Source organism: Schistocerca cancellata, unplaced genomic scaffold (genome assembly GCF_023864275.1).
Source record: "Schistocerca cancellata isolate TAMUIC-IGC-003103 unplaced genomic scaffold, iqSchCanc2.1 HiC_scaffold_782, whole genome shotgun sequence".
Taxonomy (NCBI): Eukaryota; Metazoa; Arthropoda; class Insecta; order Orthoptera; family Acrididae; genus Schistocerca; species Schistocerca cancellata.
The window spans coordinates 3,767,107-3,784,572 of record NW_026046793.1 but is presented as its reverse complement, the minus strand read 5'-3'; the positions used below and the strand labels follow the sequence as shown (position 1 = coordinate 3,784,572).

The window sequence follows — 17,466 nt, the reverse complement described above, 5'->3', positions numbered from 1 at the left end:
TCACCTGAACTGAGTCCTTTTGATTTTTTCCCCAAAATTGAAAAATTTCTTAAAATGACATTTTGTGATTCAGGAACATTCAGAAGAATGTGACCGAGAGCACTGCAACCCAGAGTGGGAACAATGACTGCTGGTGTATAGTTGCCCAAGGGAGTTCCCTTGGGCAATATTATTGACTGAAAAAATAAAAACTACGGTACATAAAAAATCAGTCTCATTACTTTTCTCCCACATCAAATATACAGAAATGATGGTGTAACTACATATGCATCATGCAACATGAAAGCTATACAAGACCTGCTTATCTGCATGGAAGAGAAGGAGATACTTACAGCTTTAAGTTCCTCTGCTGAAGCTCTTCTCAATTGGTTCATTAGTTCTGTGAGATGATTTGGTGCTTCCTTGCATTCTATGTCTACCTGTGAACGTTTCCTTCTAGCTTTTTCCGCTGCTTTCTCAATATTGTGCCAGCTATGAGACAAATCGCTAGCTAAATTCATTAATTCCTTCTGAGCACTTTTCTGGAAAAAAAAAGGCCGTACATTAAAACAATATTCATTTCAGCTGTTGCAGGTATAGAGGAACAGGAGTTATTTCTTGGCAAGTATTACATTTCTTCAGCACCAATGAATGTTGATTCTACTGCACACAGTGTCACCTTTGTGAGAAAGCATTAACCACAGGACAAATAGCAATCACAAACTTTACACAGTTACATAAGACATAATATGGCTGATATGATTTTACTTCATTTAAAGAGTTCTGGGCAGATTGGAAAAATCCCTATCTTAAACAATGTAATATTTATTCATATAAAAGGTACCTTTTTCAGCAATTATTGGGAATAAAAATTTGAAGAAAATATGCCTTGGGTTGCACATTTCTAGCCACTAACAAAGGTATTTCTGAAAGTATTGATTATTTTTAAGATAATTATATTTGTGAAAAGTAGACTAACTTTCCTACACCGTTCGATGTACATAAGGCTAACATCTTTGAGATTTACAAAATACGAAAATCCCCATGTTAAAATATGCACATTACTCCAATGAGTATACCCCATAATTTTGAACAAATTCTGGTTAATAGAAACTAAGAAAGTACACTTTTTTCTTGAAAAATACAACTTACAGAAAACAGCCATTAAAGTTGTCAATGCCTCCCAGCTCCATACATTGGGTTGTCTGCATCCTCTTCCATTTCATCTTGCAATATCCTTTTTCCTGCCTGTCTTGCCATCGTTTCAAAGTCTCAAACAGTTCTCAGACACAAAAAGCCTTTCTTTATCTAAATTTAACATTTGTTTTACTGCAAAATGACCAAAGGTTTCTAGCAGCCTTTTCAGTACTTCATATCCTTCAGTGAATGTTGTCACTGCATCCAACACACCAAAATGCAGTATACCGATTGCCACCAACACTCTCGGGAATTCTCTCCAAGAGCACACTGTTCATGGACTCTTTAGGATTTTGGGAGTGATTTTCGTCAGTGGACTTACATCTGACAAATCCTTGGAAGTTTCTTTCAAGATTTCTACTTGCAAAAGAAATAGCTGGTTTGTAAATAGAATCACTTTCTGGAAGGCCTATGACTGGGTTTATTGTCTCTTGAAGAGGTGAAACAAAACTGCCCACACAGCTTTTCTAATATCTTCTATGCTACTGCTATGCCATAATAGTTTTGAATTCTTTCCTTGACAGATTTTTTCATGTCTATTCTTACCATCTAATCGTCAGCCATCTTCCAATTTCTTTCCCTTATATGCAGTTTTTAGTCCTCATAGCCTCATACCCATTTGCTTTTTTGCACTCCTGCTCGGTGATCGTTACATTTTCTCCACGTAGCTTCTCTTCCTCAAGTGTTTTGAAAGCTACTGAATCACTACCTCCTAAATAATTGCTCTCAGAGGTGGGGGATTCAAAAATCAAATTTCAATCTGAGAACTATTACATACGAGGGGCATCTGAAAAGTCCGTGCAAAGTCCAAGAGATGGCACCACTGGCCCGTATCGAGGTCATGTTCAGTTAGTAGTATCTTTTCAGCCATATTGGTCTATTTCTTTGTGTTTGACATTCGCGTGAATCAAGGAAGTGGAGTCATTGTCAAAAAATGGACAAAAAATTTCGTGTGGTGATTAAACATTACTTTATGAAAGGCAAAACAGCTCAGGAGACTGAAGAGAAGCTTGATAAACACTGCTGTGACTCTGCACCTTTGATTAGGACAGTTTATAAGTGGTTTCAAAATTTTCGGAGTGGCCATATGGCCACAAGTGATGCTGAACATTCTGGATGCCCTGTGGAGGTTACAATTCCAGAAATCATTGATAAAATCCATGATATGGTGATGGATGACAGAAGAGATAATGTGCGTGAGATTGCTAGTGCTGTGGGCATCTCAAATGAATGGGTACATATTATTTTGCATAAATATTTGGACATGAGAAAGCTATCCACAAGATGGGTTCAGCGATTGCTCGCGCTTGACCAAAAACTGAATTGTGCGAAGCATTGCAAGGATGATTTGCAGCCGTTCAGGAAGAATCCACAGGACTAACTGTCGTTTCGTCACTGTGGATGAAACATGGATACATTACTATACTCCTGAGCTCAAACAACAATCTAAACAATGGGTTACCAAGGGAGAATCTGCACCAAAAAAGGCAAAGACCATTCCTTCGGCCGGAAAGGTTATGGCGACTGTCTTTTGGGATTCGACTATCTGGAAAAGGTAAAACTATTACAGGTGCATATTATTCATCATTATTGGACTGTTTGAAAACCGAGCTGCAAGAAAAACGCTGGCAATTGGACCACAGAAAAGTCCTTTTTTATCACGACAATACACCTTCACACACCTCAGCAGTAGTGGTCACAAAATTAATGGAAATAGGATTCCAACTCATTTCACATCCCCCCTATTCTCCAGACTACTATTTGTTCCCCAATTTGAAGAAATAGCTGGCAGGACAATGATTTTATTGAAACGAGGAGGTGATTGCAGGAACTAATAGCTGTTTTGCATACGGATAATTCCTATTATTCGGAAGGGATCAACAAATTATAATCACATTGGATGAAGTGCATAAGTCTAAAAGGAGACTATTTCGAAAAACAAAGGTTTACGCCAAACACATAAGTAGCTTTTATTTATGCACGGACTTTTCAAATGCCCCTCGTATACATGGTTACTCGCACAATGTTTTGTTGAAACAAATGAATAAACCAGAACTAAGGAGATAATATGTGTTTTATTTATTATTGGGAATGGTAAATTCTGTAGACCATGACTAGAGGGGGGGGAATGGAAATTAAGATATCAACCTGTCCGGAGCCCCTTAAAATTATGGAAATGATAATTTTCTCATGCTCCTTCAGATATCGAAAAACAGTTGTTTACTGTGTGTTAGAGGATGTACAGTCACTGACAACATATTCATTTCCAGAAAGTCATACGTGGGAAACATGATCCATAATTAATCAACAAACTGAGGTTAGTGATATAAATATTCAGGAGATTATGTATATTTATTTTGTGTGTGTGTGTGTGTGTGTGTGTGTGTGTGTGTGTGTGTGTGTAATCACAGGTTTTTCATTGTTCCACAGGTCTGTCATTAACTACTTTAAGAGAGGCTACAGGTATTATCTAATAGTTTTTTCATAATGTCCACTGGACCCTCGCCCCCTCCTCCTGACTCTTAGTTTTCCATTCCACAAACGCTCCTGCTTACACATGTCACATGCATATATGTCAATGTGTGCACGGAAGTGAATGTGGAGAACATGTGATCTGAGTAACTGTTTCTAACTCTAGAATTTTTCCATCTTCCATTTTTGTGCAGTTGCTATCTACAAATGATAAATTTGATCCATTGGTGGATTTCACACAGGACCAAAACTTATCCTTTGACAAACTGGCAATGCAGGTTTCACTTTCAAAAGCACTAAAGACATCTTGCACAGCTGATCTTATGTCTGCATGAACCTTTTTTTGGTTATGTTGCATTGCTGGCCACGCCAACAGGAAGAGGCACACAATCAGAGCTCCACAGTTTGTTGTTTTGAAGAGGGTAAACTCAGTCCAGTGTTTTGAGCATGAAAACATGGTCCAAGTAGACTGTATTCTTTTTATTATCCTTGGGTCATGTTCAAGCACCCATAACACATTCAGAAATGGTGACATTGGTTTATACGTCAATTGTTGACAAGATCTTGCACATACATACACTTTATAACCCAAGTTATTTACATATCTTATGCTTCCAGCTTCTTTTCACACTCCAATACATTGTTGATACATGTGAACAGGTATGCTTCTTATTTTGGTGCGTATGTGGCACAAGGGCAATACAACAATGTATGTGATAACGTCCTTTAGCTGACAAAAACAAACTTCCTATGTCATAGTATAGGCACAACTGTTATGGTATGACTGAAGATGTTTACGATCTTATCTGTGGATGGTCAATAACATTAAGTAAGGTACTGGTGGAATGTTCACTGGCATACGCTTGTTATTCTCTCACATGCTATCTTGTTGGAAGTAAAGGATTGAAACTCTTACATCAGATATTATGTAACGTGTAATATTAGAAATTGTGGTACAGTCCAACCACAGAAGCCTTTTAATGAGGTGTGCCAGTAAGTTTAGGAAATAAAATAATACTGATGTATTAAAATAAATATCTCTCGCTCCCTCAAACACACACACACACACACACACACACACACACACACAGTAGGTGAATCTTTTTTCACCATGCAGTGTTATAATGAAACTGGAAAACCATAGTTGGTTGCACCATGTCATTAGTCATTTCAACAATATATTACAGTACAGATATTGGAACCTGCAAGTGTTATGTGAAGAAGGGACCTACTTTGGATTGCCTGTACGGACCACCTAAACCACACTACAACTGTTGTGACAGTGCCGCGACATTTAACAGTGCCACCACGACAGCACACGCAAACGGCGATAGAGGCGCTCCGCAACTCGGCTGAACGCGGGAGCGCCACCTAGCTACGAACGGCGCCGGCCGCATGTCACGGCATGGCAGTCGAATGAGAGATACTGAGTTGTTGTCATGTAACCAGCTATTGTTTCCAAGTGAGTGTGTTTGAATATCCACGCAATTATTGGCGATTAAAGCTTATAACAACAACTTTATGCGAAATGGAAGTAGTAGCTACAGTTTTGAGGAAAATATGATCCTCCTGTTAATAATTTACCAATGGAGATTTTAGCTTTTAGTGTGACTAATATGCCCCATGTCTATGCCCGGCATATTTTTAGAGGTATTAATATGACAATGAATGTTACATTTGTACATGTAACATGACATGTAAGAGCTATGAATCAGCTGGTACTACAAGACTTCCAAATATAAGCTGTAAATGAGGCTATCTTCCACAAAACAGTTGCTAATAGTTTCTTTCTGCATTGACTTTTACAGTAATTTAGATTCCTCATACAGGCAATCTAAAGTAGGTCCCCCTCCCTCAGACAACACCTGTAGATTCCAACACCGGTACTGTCATATATTGTTGAAATAACTGTACTGGCTATGGTATATAAAATTTGTAACTGGTTCTAATGTACCATTTGTTACTTAGTATTGCTTGCACCTTGTCCCGCACCTTTCACAGAGTTGGAGTGCTGACTATCTGATTTGGCCGGAGGCTCTTCCTGCCGCCACCCTGTAACCCCCCCCCCCCCAGGACACAATCAGTGTACCCCAGCTGTCTGCATCTAGTGTAAATCATGAATGAGTGCAAACACGTTTCAAATGTCTTCGTGTCTTAACTGAGGTGGGTCGTGGGGACCAGTCTGGTTTACACCTAGAAGGATGTGGAAAACCTCCTAAAAACCACATCCAGGCTCGCTGGCACACCAGCCCTCATCGTTAATCCGTTGGGCAGATTCGATCTGGGGCTGGTGCGTCTACCTGAGCCCAGGAAGCAGCGCATTAGCACTCTCTGCTAACCTGGCGGGTCATACCATTTGTTACTACATCAGTATTATTTCATTTTCTACACTGACTGGCACACCTCATTAAGAAGCCCAACATAATTTTCTGTAGATGGACTTTGTACTGTAGTTTCTAATATTACATGCAGCATGTCTTATGATGTAAGAGTTTCGATCCTCTACTTTTAATAAGATAGCACAAGTGAGAATAACAAATATATGTCAGTGAATATTGCACCAATAGCTTACCTGATATCATTGGTCACCCACAGATCAGACTCAACATCTTTGGTCATGCCACAACAGTTGTGCCTATACTATGATGTGGCAGCTTCCCAGTTTTGTCAGCTAAGGGACCTAATCACGTACACTATTGTATTGTCTGTGCCACAAACACACAGAAATATGATGCCTACCTGTCCACATGTACCAGTGATATATCAGAATGTGAAATGAAGCTGGAAGTTTATAGCAGGTAAGTACTTGGATTAGGAAGTATATGTATTTGCAAGAGCTTGTAGAGAATTGACAGATAAACCAACGTCACCATTTTTGAATGTATTACAGGTGCTTTAAAATCACCCACGGTTGAACTTAGTCAGTTTCACAGATGATAAGAACACAGACTACTTGGACCACGTTTCCATTCTCTGATCACATTGAGACTGTGGGGACTGTGTGTAGCTTATCTGATTTCTGTAACTTTTGAAGACTGCTGTAAATGTATTTTAATATCTGATCACTATTTAAACATGTGATGTTGCTTAGTACATGATAGGAATTTTGTGAAAAAGGTCATTCCAAAGACTTCTAAGAATCAGCATGTACTTATTACAGAACTGCAGTTTTATGTAACAACCAGTATAATCATTGATATGTCAGAATCAGTACTGCAAAATAAAAAGCAAATTTCCATGATTTTTCTGTTGCTTTTTTAGACAGTCCCTTCTCTGGTTGGGACAAACAGTTGTGAGAGGTACAAATCTCTGTTTGTTTGAGAAAATGGAGCAGTATTTTGTAACATCTACATGAAAAATACACAGTATAAAATATACAGGTGTTTGTGAGTTAGTTAAATGCTGTCTATTACAAACCATACTCAATTCCCCCCATTATGGCTAACATGGGAATAAGTATTGAAAGGAGTAATGATACAGTGGACCTTACAAGGAATCACAAGAAGCTAAAAAGTTGAATATTTCAATATTTACAGGCACTGGATTACTCAAGTGCACGACATCATCCCAAATCTAACATTTGCCGTCTATTCAGCAGGAATGGTGAATAAATTCAAAAGTATCGGCACTGGTGCAAATAGACTCTCACCTTTGATTTCTTTTAGATTTCATAAGCAGTGTAACTGGAGTAATAAGAATGGCAACATTGTTGACGGAGCGACAACACTTTACCGTCCACCTCCCGTAACAACCAGAGGTAGCAGCACAGTGGATGAAAGAGAGAGAGAGAGAGAGAGAGAGGGGGGGGGGGGTGAGGCAATACTGATTCTACGACTTATCTCGGAAGATAAGTTAAGGAAAGGAAAGGCAAACCTACATTTCTAGCATTTTTACACTTAGAGAAAGCTTTTGACAATGTTGACTGGAATACTCATTCAAATCCTGAAGGTGGCCGTGGTAAAATACAGGGAGCGAAAGGCTATTTACAATTTGTACAGAAACCAGATGGCAGTTATAAGAGTCGAGGGACATGAAAGGGAAGTAGTGATTGGGAAGGGAGTGAGTATTAAAATCCATGGAGAAGATATAAAAACTTTAAGGTTCACAGATGACATTGTAATTCTGTCAGAGACAGCAAAGGACCTGGAAGAGCAGCTGAACGGAATGGACAGTGTCTTGAAAGGATGATTTAAGATTAACATCAACAAAAGCAAAACAAGGATAATGGAGTTTAGTCGAATAAAATCAGGTGATGCTGAGGGAATTAGACTAGGAAACTTGACACTAAGTGGTAGATGAGTTTTGCTGTTTGCGGAGCAAAATAACTGACAATGGTCAAAATAGAGAGGATATAAAATGTAGACTGGCAATGGCAAGGGAAGTGTTTCTGAAGAAGAGAAATTTGTTATCAGTACAGATTTAAGTGTCAGGAAGTCTTTTTTCCTGAAAATATTCGTATGGAGTGTAGCCATGTACGGAGGTGAAACATGGACAATAAATAGTTTAGACAAAAAGAGAATAGAAGCCTACGAAATGTGGTGCTACAGAAGAATGCTCAAGATTAGGTGGGTATATCACGTAACTAATGAGGAGGTACTGAATAGAATTGGGGAGAAGAGAAATTTGTGGCACAACCTGACTAGAAGAAGGGATCAGTTGGTAGGACACCTTCTGAGGCATCACAGGATCACTAATTTAGTATTGGAGGGAAGCATGGAGGGTACAAATCGCAGAAGGATGTAGGTTGCAGTAGTTACTCAGAGATGACGACGGTTGCGTAGGATAGAGCAGCATGGAGAGCTGCATCAAACCAGTCTCTGGACTGAAGACTGCGGCAACAACAACAACAACACTTTGAAAGAATAGAAGTAAGTATTTGGAAATACAGACCACTCAGTGCTTTAGTAGTTACTTACTAGAACTATGCACTGCATATGTCCAATGGTATATTATTTCAGCTTACATATGTAATGTGTATGTAGGACAAAAGCTAATACTTACATATCTTTCATCAAGTGCATTAAGTTTCTTTTCAGCATCAAGTAGAACAACACGGAGGAAGTCTCTGTCGCAACGAAGTGAGCTACCAGCCGAAATGATTTCCTTCAGTGAACGGCAGACTATATCACTAGTCTGTCTCTTAACTTGAAGCTTTGCCCATTCTCTTACAACTTCTATGTCTGCTGAATCTGATAATGCGTGCTGAAAATGGACAGAACATTTACATTGCAAAAAATTCAAGTATATAATTACAAATCGATTTGCTTTCTTTCCAGCTACCGTGCTAAATATCTGACACAGCTGCAACATCCCTGGTATAAGGACAGCTGTCACTGCCCATAAAACAGTCTATCGACAACCTTATCAGTAGTATTAGTCAAACAATATTATTGCACCTGAGGGTGACGGCACTGTAGTCAGCTTATCACAAGATCTCACCGTGATATTTCGTGAGGACATGCTGAACCACTTGACAGTATATGCACAACTGTCTTAAAGCAATTCACAGTGTGATGCACTTTTCTTAATCACAAGTCTAGTTGTTTACTGTAACACCACTGCACGTTTCCGGTAATGCCTACAGGAGGTCAAGTGGAACAATTTCGTGGTCAGGTAGCACAATCCTGTAAAACTACGGTAATTTTAAAAGCTCGCCAGTTACGGTGCCGACCTAAAATATATCGATACTAAATATTACCGACTCTTGTTCTCAAAACTTAATCCACACGCACTACAATCAATCCTGTCGGAGGAACATCCACAACTGAGAATTATACCAGAGGCTGAAAATACTGCTACAGTTGCAAGGTCATTTTATTTAACACACGACCACTTCTTCAGGTGTCGTACTGAAAATAGGAAGTTATAGGAGATAATTTTTACAAGCAGCAAACATAAAAATCCATAAATTTGAAAACATTTATAAATTGTTGGTTGGGCCAGGTGCTGCGAAACCTAAGTCAATGCCAAAGTGACAAGACAGTACTACGGAAGACTGCCCGGGTAAAGAAATATGCACAGAATACCAGAACACTTACACTCGGTGCAGTGACTCCGAGAGCCACAGTGGCGAGTAGAAGGTGCGGTGTGCTACCAACGAGTGCACAGCTCGGAGTAGAGCAGGCACGAAGGAGGAAGCAAACTGGTAAACCAGAGTGGCAAAAGTACTGCCATCTATTGGCGGGAAGAAGAACGCGAGACCACTAGCCCGGCCATTCGCAATCTGAATTGGTGATTTACATTAAAAAACATTACACAAAAAATGTTAACAGTGCATTACGCACGGTAAAGAAAGATGTTGACCAAGGCAGCACAGAACTGTAGTAAAACCGAGTGGAAGCTGTGACATAAAATTTATGTAATGTATTACCTGCGCCCATCGGTAGCACACCACGTCTTCTACTCGTCCGACACGGCCCTCGGGGCCACAGTACCGAGCGTAAGTGTTCCGGTATTATTTACACATTTCTTTACCCGGGCAGTCTTCCGTAGTGCTGCCCGACGTCGCTTTGGCACCGATTTACGTTTCGCGGCACCTAGCCCGACTGCCAGTTTTTAAATTTATGGATTTTTTGTTTTCTTTGTGCGTTTTCCGAGTGTAAAAATTATTTCCGGTCTCTTACTGTTTCCAGTACGACAACTGAAGATGGGCATATTAATAGCTCAAAACTGGTCGTGTGTTAAATAAAAGTCTCTTACAACTGTAGCAGTATTTTTCAAACACTGGCCACACGCATTAGTCACGACTGACAGTAATAATTGTTCAGTGACACGTTTTTATTATTTTGTATACGATTTCTCCCGTGAATTGGTGCCGACTCAGAAGAGCAGTACACATTAATTATTAATAATACAGGGTGAGCCAAAAGTCTTAACACTTGAAAATTCAATACTTCGCAAAATAACATACGTAGTGATGTAAAAATTTACACATGCTTGAAATGACATAGGGTTTTATTGAAACCAAAAAGTGTGCAAAATAACCAACAGATAGCACTTGTACGATACAAAAGCAATAATTAGGTTGCTAGGCAAACTTTCAGAGGCAGAGGCTGCTCCTCTAGGCAGAAGAGCTGAAGGGGAAGGAAGAGAGGTGAAGGAAAAGGACTGGAGAGGTCCAGGAAAAGGCACAGATTTGGGGAAAATCACCCAGAACTGCGTGTCAGGGAAGACTTGACGGACGGGATGGAAAGGAAAGATGCTGTGTTCCATCTGTGTTCTGCCACCGGTTGACGAGTAAATCTTATCTATTCAATTACATTACATTATCAAAAATTAATTGTTTTCGTTGTTATAAAAGCAATAATTAGCATAACAATTTTCAGTAAAGATTATCTTTATAACAAGCACTCAAGATTAATCACATACAGTTTATGTTCCTCACCTATATCTACAGTAATGATATAGGCTGAGGCAGAAACATCAACTTACACGATGTACAGGCAGGATTAATCCCATTTCACTCACTGCCAAGGCACTATTCCAATATTGGAGAGCCTCTGCAATACTGATGCGAGTTTAGAAGTGGAATAGCAATGGGCTGAGGTGTGAACTGGAATTTGTATATGGGAGGGAGATTACAAGAGTATTCACTGCAGCTCTGGTAGCAGCAGCAACTTTGGCATAACATCAGCATGTCTGTGTAGTGAGCAGGAAACCCAGGATTCCAATTTCAGTACAGTACAAATTTTAGTTCATTGCTTTAGCCTGCAGCATTACTGTAAATGCTCAACATGTCCGCTGCTCATCAACAATAACTGTGGTTGATGGACTGTGTCGTGAACAGCACTATACAGCATATCAGTAGGCACAACGAGAAATTGCCATCTGATTGTTCCACAGCAAGTTACGAGGGCAGTTTGAGTAGTTCTCAGAACGAAATAGAAAAAAAAAGTACTTACATCACTGAAATGTTTGTTATTTTTCAGTGTAGTCTCCTTGTAGGTTAATGCACTGGGTCCAACGCTGTTCCATTGCCTTGATCCCATCTCAAAATTGAGTTTCCTACAGGCCTGCAAAACAGTTGCCAATTCTGGCCATCAATTCTTCATTTAAAGTGAAGCTTCATCCACCAAGAAAAAGTTTGTTTTTGTAAGATATGGAAGTCCAGTGGAGCTACATCAGGTGAATAAGGCAGGTGTGGCAACAATTAATGCCTTAGTTTGTGTAATTTTGCCATGGTGATGGTACATGTGTGCAGATGCGCATTGTCTTGAGGGAAGATCACTTTCTTCCTTGCTAACTTTCCTCCTTGGTCTTTTTGTTGCAATTTGTCCAGGATGTTAGCATAGTATTCTTCAGTAACTTTTTGCCCAGTGGGGAGATAATCTACAAGTACAAACAGGATCCCTTTTGCTTCCCAGAACACTAATGCCATGACCTGAAGGAGTTGCCTTTGCTTTCTTCGGTGGCAGAGAATCGGCACGTTTCCACTGCTTTGACTGCTGTTTCTGTCTCTGGGGTATAGTAGTGCACCCAAGTTTCATCTGCGGTCACAAACCGGTGAAAAAATCCTGTTCGTTTCTCTTAAAACAGGCCAAACATTGTTCTGATATGTCCATTCTCGTGCGTTTTTGATCCAGCGTCAAGAGTCACGGCACCCATCTTGCAGATAATTCTTTCATTTCTAATTCTTCAGTTAAAATACGATATGCCCTTTCAGATGACATCTGGCAAGCGTGAGCAATTTCACACGCTTTCAATCCTCTGTGATCAATTTGTGTGCTTTTGCAATTACTTCTGGAGTAATGACGTCTCGGCTGACCACTGCGCGGATCATCTAAGCACTCCTGACCGAATGTAAATTCATTTGTCCACTTGGCAACTGTTGTATATGAAGAAGCAGAGTCCTCCAGTGTATTCTGGAAATCGGCATCAATGCCTTTGCTTTCATACCTTTCTGTACAAAGTACTTAATAACTGCTCGAATCTCAATTTTTTCCTCTTCGCAAATTACTTTGCAGGAACAACAACAGAGCCACATTACCACAACAGTTTTTTCCCAAGAGTACTGATGTGGCACGTGTTTACAGGCAACAGTCCAATGAATATATGTGATATGTGTTGTAATAGTGCTGAACTCTTGTGGTGATTCCGAAACTTTTCAATCCTCCCTTGTATTATGAGTTGTCATCTTGCATTGAAAGCGTAGCTTGGCATGGAGCCATGAGGAGAGCAGATTTTGTTTCTCACACACTCTGGCTACTGGGCCGTGCGAGCCATGTCCTTGACTAAAGCTGCATGCAATACATTCCTCATACCCTCTACGAATCTAAGTAGTACTAGTAAATATTAATCTATTTTATACTTTGTATACCAAATTCTTTTGATAACACAACCATAGTGCTAAATTTTCAAATCAATAACTTCCACACTTCTGGAGATACAAACTTTTATTTAAAACAAACAGTAACGGTGCTGGCATTGTGAAACTGAATTACGGACCGTAAAGTATTCATCTTTTGTATGAACTGAAACTACAGCCAAGGATGGATGGGAGGGATGGGATGGGAGGGATGGGAGGTAGGGAGAATGGCATACATAAGCTGAGAATGTGATATTTCATTAGAACTATGCAAATGTATGCATGAGAAAGTTTGTGCAATACGGGAATTTGCAACTTATGTCCGAGTCAGCTTGATTTTGTACATGGCAGAAACGCAGCCAGAAGGGGTGTTGAGTATAAAGTTTGTTAATTATTTGTTTTGTGGAAAGGGATCATATTTTGTTTTCATTAAATTTTATTTAGTTGCCACCATAAACTGCAATCTGAATGCAACCGAGTTTGCACAGGCCAAACTGAAACGACAATTCAGAGAACAAAATGTTATGAGGGATATCTCTGCTGAGAAGGGGGAGGGGGGGGGGGGGTGATTTGGGGGAAGGCACCAAATAGCAAGGTCATCAGTCTCATCGGATTAGGAAAGGATGGGGAATGAAGTCGGCCATGCCCTTTCAAAGAAACCACCTCGGTATTTGCCTGAAGCGATTTAGGGAAATCTTGGAAAACCTAAATCAGGATGGCTGGACACAGGATAGAACCATCATCCTCCCAAATGCGAGTCCACATTGCAAACCACTATGCTACCTCGGATATCTCTGCCGGAAACATGTCAAATCTCGCCAATGCTGCCTATCAGTATATCACCAGTGAGGGTGGGAACCTTACTGTTGAAAATGTGAGAGCTGGAGGAAGATTACTGGAGGCGCATCAGTGTGATGAAAATTGCCGTTGACAACACTGTCATTAACACGTGTCCATCCAGCACCACCAAATCTGTCCACTAGCATGGACACAACCATGGACAACTGCAGTGGAAGCAACTAGTTTTGTAAGATTTTAGTTCTACCTACACATTCCTCATTGTTTTTGGAAGTAATACTTATATTGTAGTAATAACTGTTTTCAATTACTCAAACATTAAGGTGATGCTTATTCCATTTCTTTTATAAGCTGCAGCTTTAAGCTGGCTGTCCTATGAGAAGGAGGTGGGGCTTGTCACAACAGCCAATGTGCTACGAGCCGAATGCGAGCCTCTACTCCCAGCATTCTACAACCGGCAGCCAAGTGAAAGTTTGCGATCAGTAATTGCCTTGGTGTATAAATGCAATTTGTTTTATTTGCTGGGGATACGATCAGGTCTGGTATTATAATCTCCACAAAAAATTGCGACGATCTAGTTCACTTACATGCAATGAAGTCAAGTCATAAAACAGATGCAGGAGTATCACATTCATACTGATAGAACATGTTGTTGAAGTATGCTCTTTTCCTATGAGATTGACAATACATTTCCTATTTCAAAGAACTGCATCTGTAGTGGGATGAATGGAATAATGTGTTGTATATACTGAAGTATTCATTTCAAGACTCTAAACACATTTCTTCTGTTTATAAACAATTTGTTTCTTGTCTGGGAGAAAGTATTAAATTTTGGGGAAAAAAAGCAGTTTCCTAAGATTTAAGATAAATTTAAGAGTTGGGAAGTCTTTCCTTCTTTCCTGCAGATATTCATATGGTGTGTAGCATTGTGCAGACATGTAATATGGTTTGGACAAGAAGGAAGATTATATGGGCAGATCAAATAACTAATGAACTAAATTGGAGAAACAAGAAATTTATGGCACAACTTGGCTAAAATATCAGATCAGTTGGTAGAACACATCCTGAGGCACGAAGGGATTGTCAATTTTCTAACGGAGGGAAGTGCCAGGGGTAAAAACTGTAGGAGAGAACAAGGGATGACTACAATAAGCAGGTTCAAATGGATGGAGGCCGCATCAGTTATTTAGAAATGAAGATGCTTTCATGTGATAGGCAGCTGTGGAGAGCTGCATCAAACGTATCTTTTGATTAGAGACCACAACCATAACAGCACAAACATTTAAGTAATTTTTTCAGATTTTCAGTGACAGGGTGATAACATGCTCTGTTAATATGACAACTGTCCACATTTCTTTGGGTACTATTCACAAAAAGTAATGAATCTGGGAAGTCTCGTAGTACTTACCATAGTATTCTGCACCAGACTTTCAGTGGCCAGTTCAATATTAGATTCATTCTCTTTCAACTGCTTTTCCAGGGCTACGTTATGAACTTCTGCCTCAATCAGTTCAGCATACAATCCTACATCTGGCGTCGGTTCAGGTGGTGCCGAGATGCGAGACTCCGCGAGTTTTGCAATCACCACCTCCTGTTCTGCTATAAATTTTTCGACCACGGAAGGAGTTTCTGATGGTGAAGACTGCTGCTCCTAGTAACAGAGGGTGTAGTATTATTGTACCGTATTTACTCGAATCTAAGCCGCACCTGAAAAATGAGACTCGAAATAAAGGGAAAAAAATTTCCCGAATCTAAGCCGCACATGAAATTTGAGACTAAATTCAAGGGGAGAGAAAAGTTTTAGGCCGCACCTCCAAATCTAAACAAAGTTGGTCCATTGTAATATGAGACACAATTTAGGTCAAACGAATGACGATACAGCTACAGTAGTTTGGTTAGAGTCGTAAACTTAGCAGTTAAGCTTTACCACTTAGCCATTGCTATGCGTCAGGCACTCCGTCCGTATTTATACGGGTACCCTTCCTTTTTCACGTGCTTCGTCTGGTATGAATCGATTGCTTATTTTGCTTTGATCTGATAAGTGCCGTTTTCTTTGTTATAGGTGTTTGCGTCACTCTTAAGATGAAAATGCATTACTGCACTGTGTCATGCATTGTTTGTCGCATTATTTAAAAAAAAAAAGAGAAAAAGAGAGAGAGAGAGAGAGAGAGAGAGAGAGAGGAATCATCTCATTAGCGAAACAATGGCAAGAGACTGCTATTTGTTGTTACTTACACAGCTGCTTTCTTTGATAATGTTCAACAAGAATCAAATAATAGACTCCGTATGATAGAACATGTTCTGAACGAGAGTTAGGCGAAAATTTTTCTCTGTTTGAAAATCTTTGCGGCCGCTTCTTTATTACATCAAATTCTGCACAGAAATTAGAGTCATCTTAGATTTAAAAATCTAGTCACTTGCCGTGCTTCATTTCTGACTATCACTATTAGACATAAGAATAATACGAATATAAACACGACACGATACGTATATTCTTCAGCGTTTGCTGTTGTCTCACTCTAGTTTCGTAGTTTTAGGCAGACAGGACTTATATGAGATAGCAGCAAACACGAAAGAATACATGGCAAAATGTTTATATTCGTACTATTCTTATGGTGAAGAGAATACTGTATGTGATTCAAATTTCATCAGGTTCCTATTAGCAACCATCTCTTCTCACAGATAGGAAAAAATTCAGAACGTAGAGTTGGCCATATTGACAAACATCCCAAACAGTCTTGCCAGTCAGATTTTCGTAGTATACTGAAATTGTGCTACATTCGAAGATGAACAATACGGAATTTGTATTTACTTCGTTGGATAATGTATGAAAATGCAGTGGTCGAAACTCGCGGCGGAGAAAAAAGCTCGTCTTCCACTATTTTTTTTTTATTTATTTACTGACGCAGAGGTTTTGGCGCCAGTATTTATCTTTGTGCCTACAAAGCATGCCTGCGTAGCGCTACATATACTCGACGGCAGAAGTTAGTTGTGGCGGCACGTACCGACATTTTTCATAACCTCCGCTTGCTTTGTACTCGATTCTAAGCCGCAGGCGGTTTTTCGGATTACGAAAACCAGAAAAAAAGTGCGGCTTAGATTCGAGTAAATACGGTAATTTCACAGGATTATTAGTACGACAAGAGAGAATTTTCTTCTTATGTTACCGCCGGCCGTGGTGGCCAAGCGGTTAAAGGCGCTACAGTCTGGAACCGCGCGGCCGCTACGGTCGCAGGTTCGAATCCTGCCTCGGGCATGGATGTGTGTGATGTCCTTAGGTTAGTTAGGTTTAAGTAGTTCTAAGTTCTAGGGGACTGATGACCTTAGAAGTTAAGTCCCATAGTGCTCAGAGCCATTTGAACCATTTTTCTTATGTTACCAGTTGCACGTTTCACTTATATATAACAATGTACCAACAGAACTACGAGGGCCCTTTTACACGAGCGGTCGCCATAACTTCGGCTATCTTAACACACTTCCTGTCCAACCAAAACTCCCAGCTTGTCACACATTACTGCTATAGCAGTTGAAATTTCAGTAATATTGATAGTTCTGATGTGAATGCCATAAATGAAATGTTACCTGTGTTCTGCCTCAGTTAATTTGTAGTTAAATTAGGAATGAGTTGAAAGGGTATAAGAACCATAATACAATTACCTGAGATCCCCTTTTGCTTTGCTAAGGTTAGCTTACCTTCTTCACAAAACATTGTAATA

General features: G+C 39.8%; 1 protein-coding gene across 3 annotated transcripts in view; it reads right to left on the bottom strand.

Annotated features, from left to right (window-relative positions):
- Positions 1–17,466, bottom strand: part of LOC126143134 (disks large homolog 5-like) — a 367,143-nt gene that overhangs the window by 13,861 nt on the left and 335,816 nt on the right. For 2 of the 3 annotated variants that reach the window (XM_049915344.1, XM_049915343.1), the window contains exons 4-6: positions 15,159–15,401; positions 8,650–8,850; positions 333–521 (exon numbers count right to left, since the gene is read on the bottom strand). In XM_049915344.1, the coding sequence (XP_049771301.1) occupies positions 333–521; positions 8,650–8,850; positions 15,159–15,401 (633 nt within the window). The remainder of the gene's footprint in view (positions 1–332; positions 522–8,649; positions 8,851–15,158; positions 15,402–17,466) is intronic. The other variant, XM_049915345.1, reaches the window with a different exon arrangement.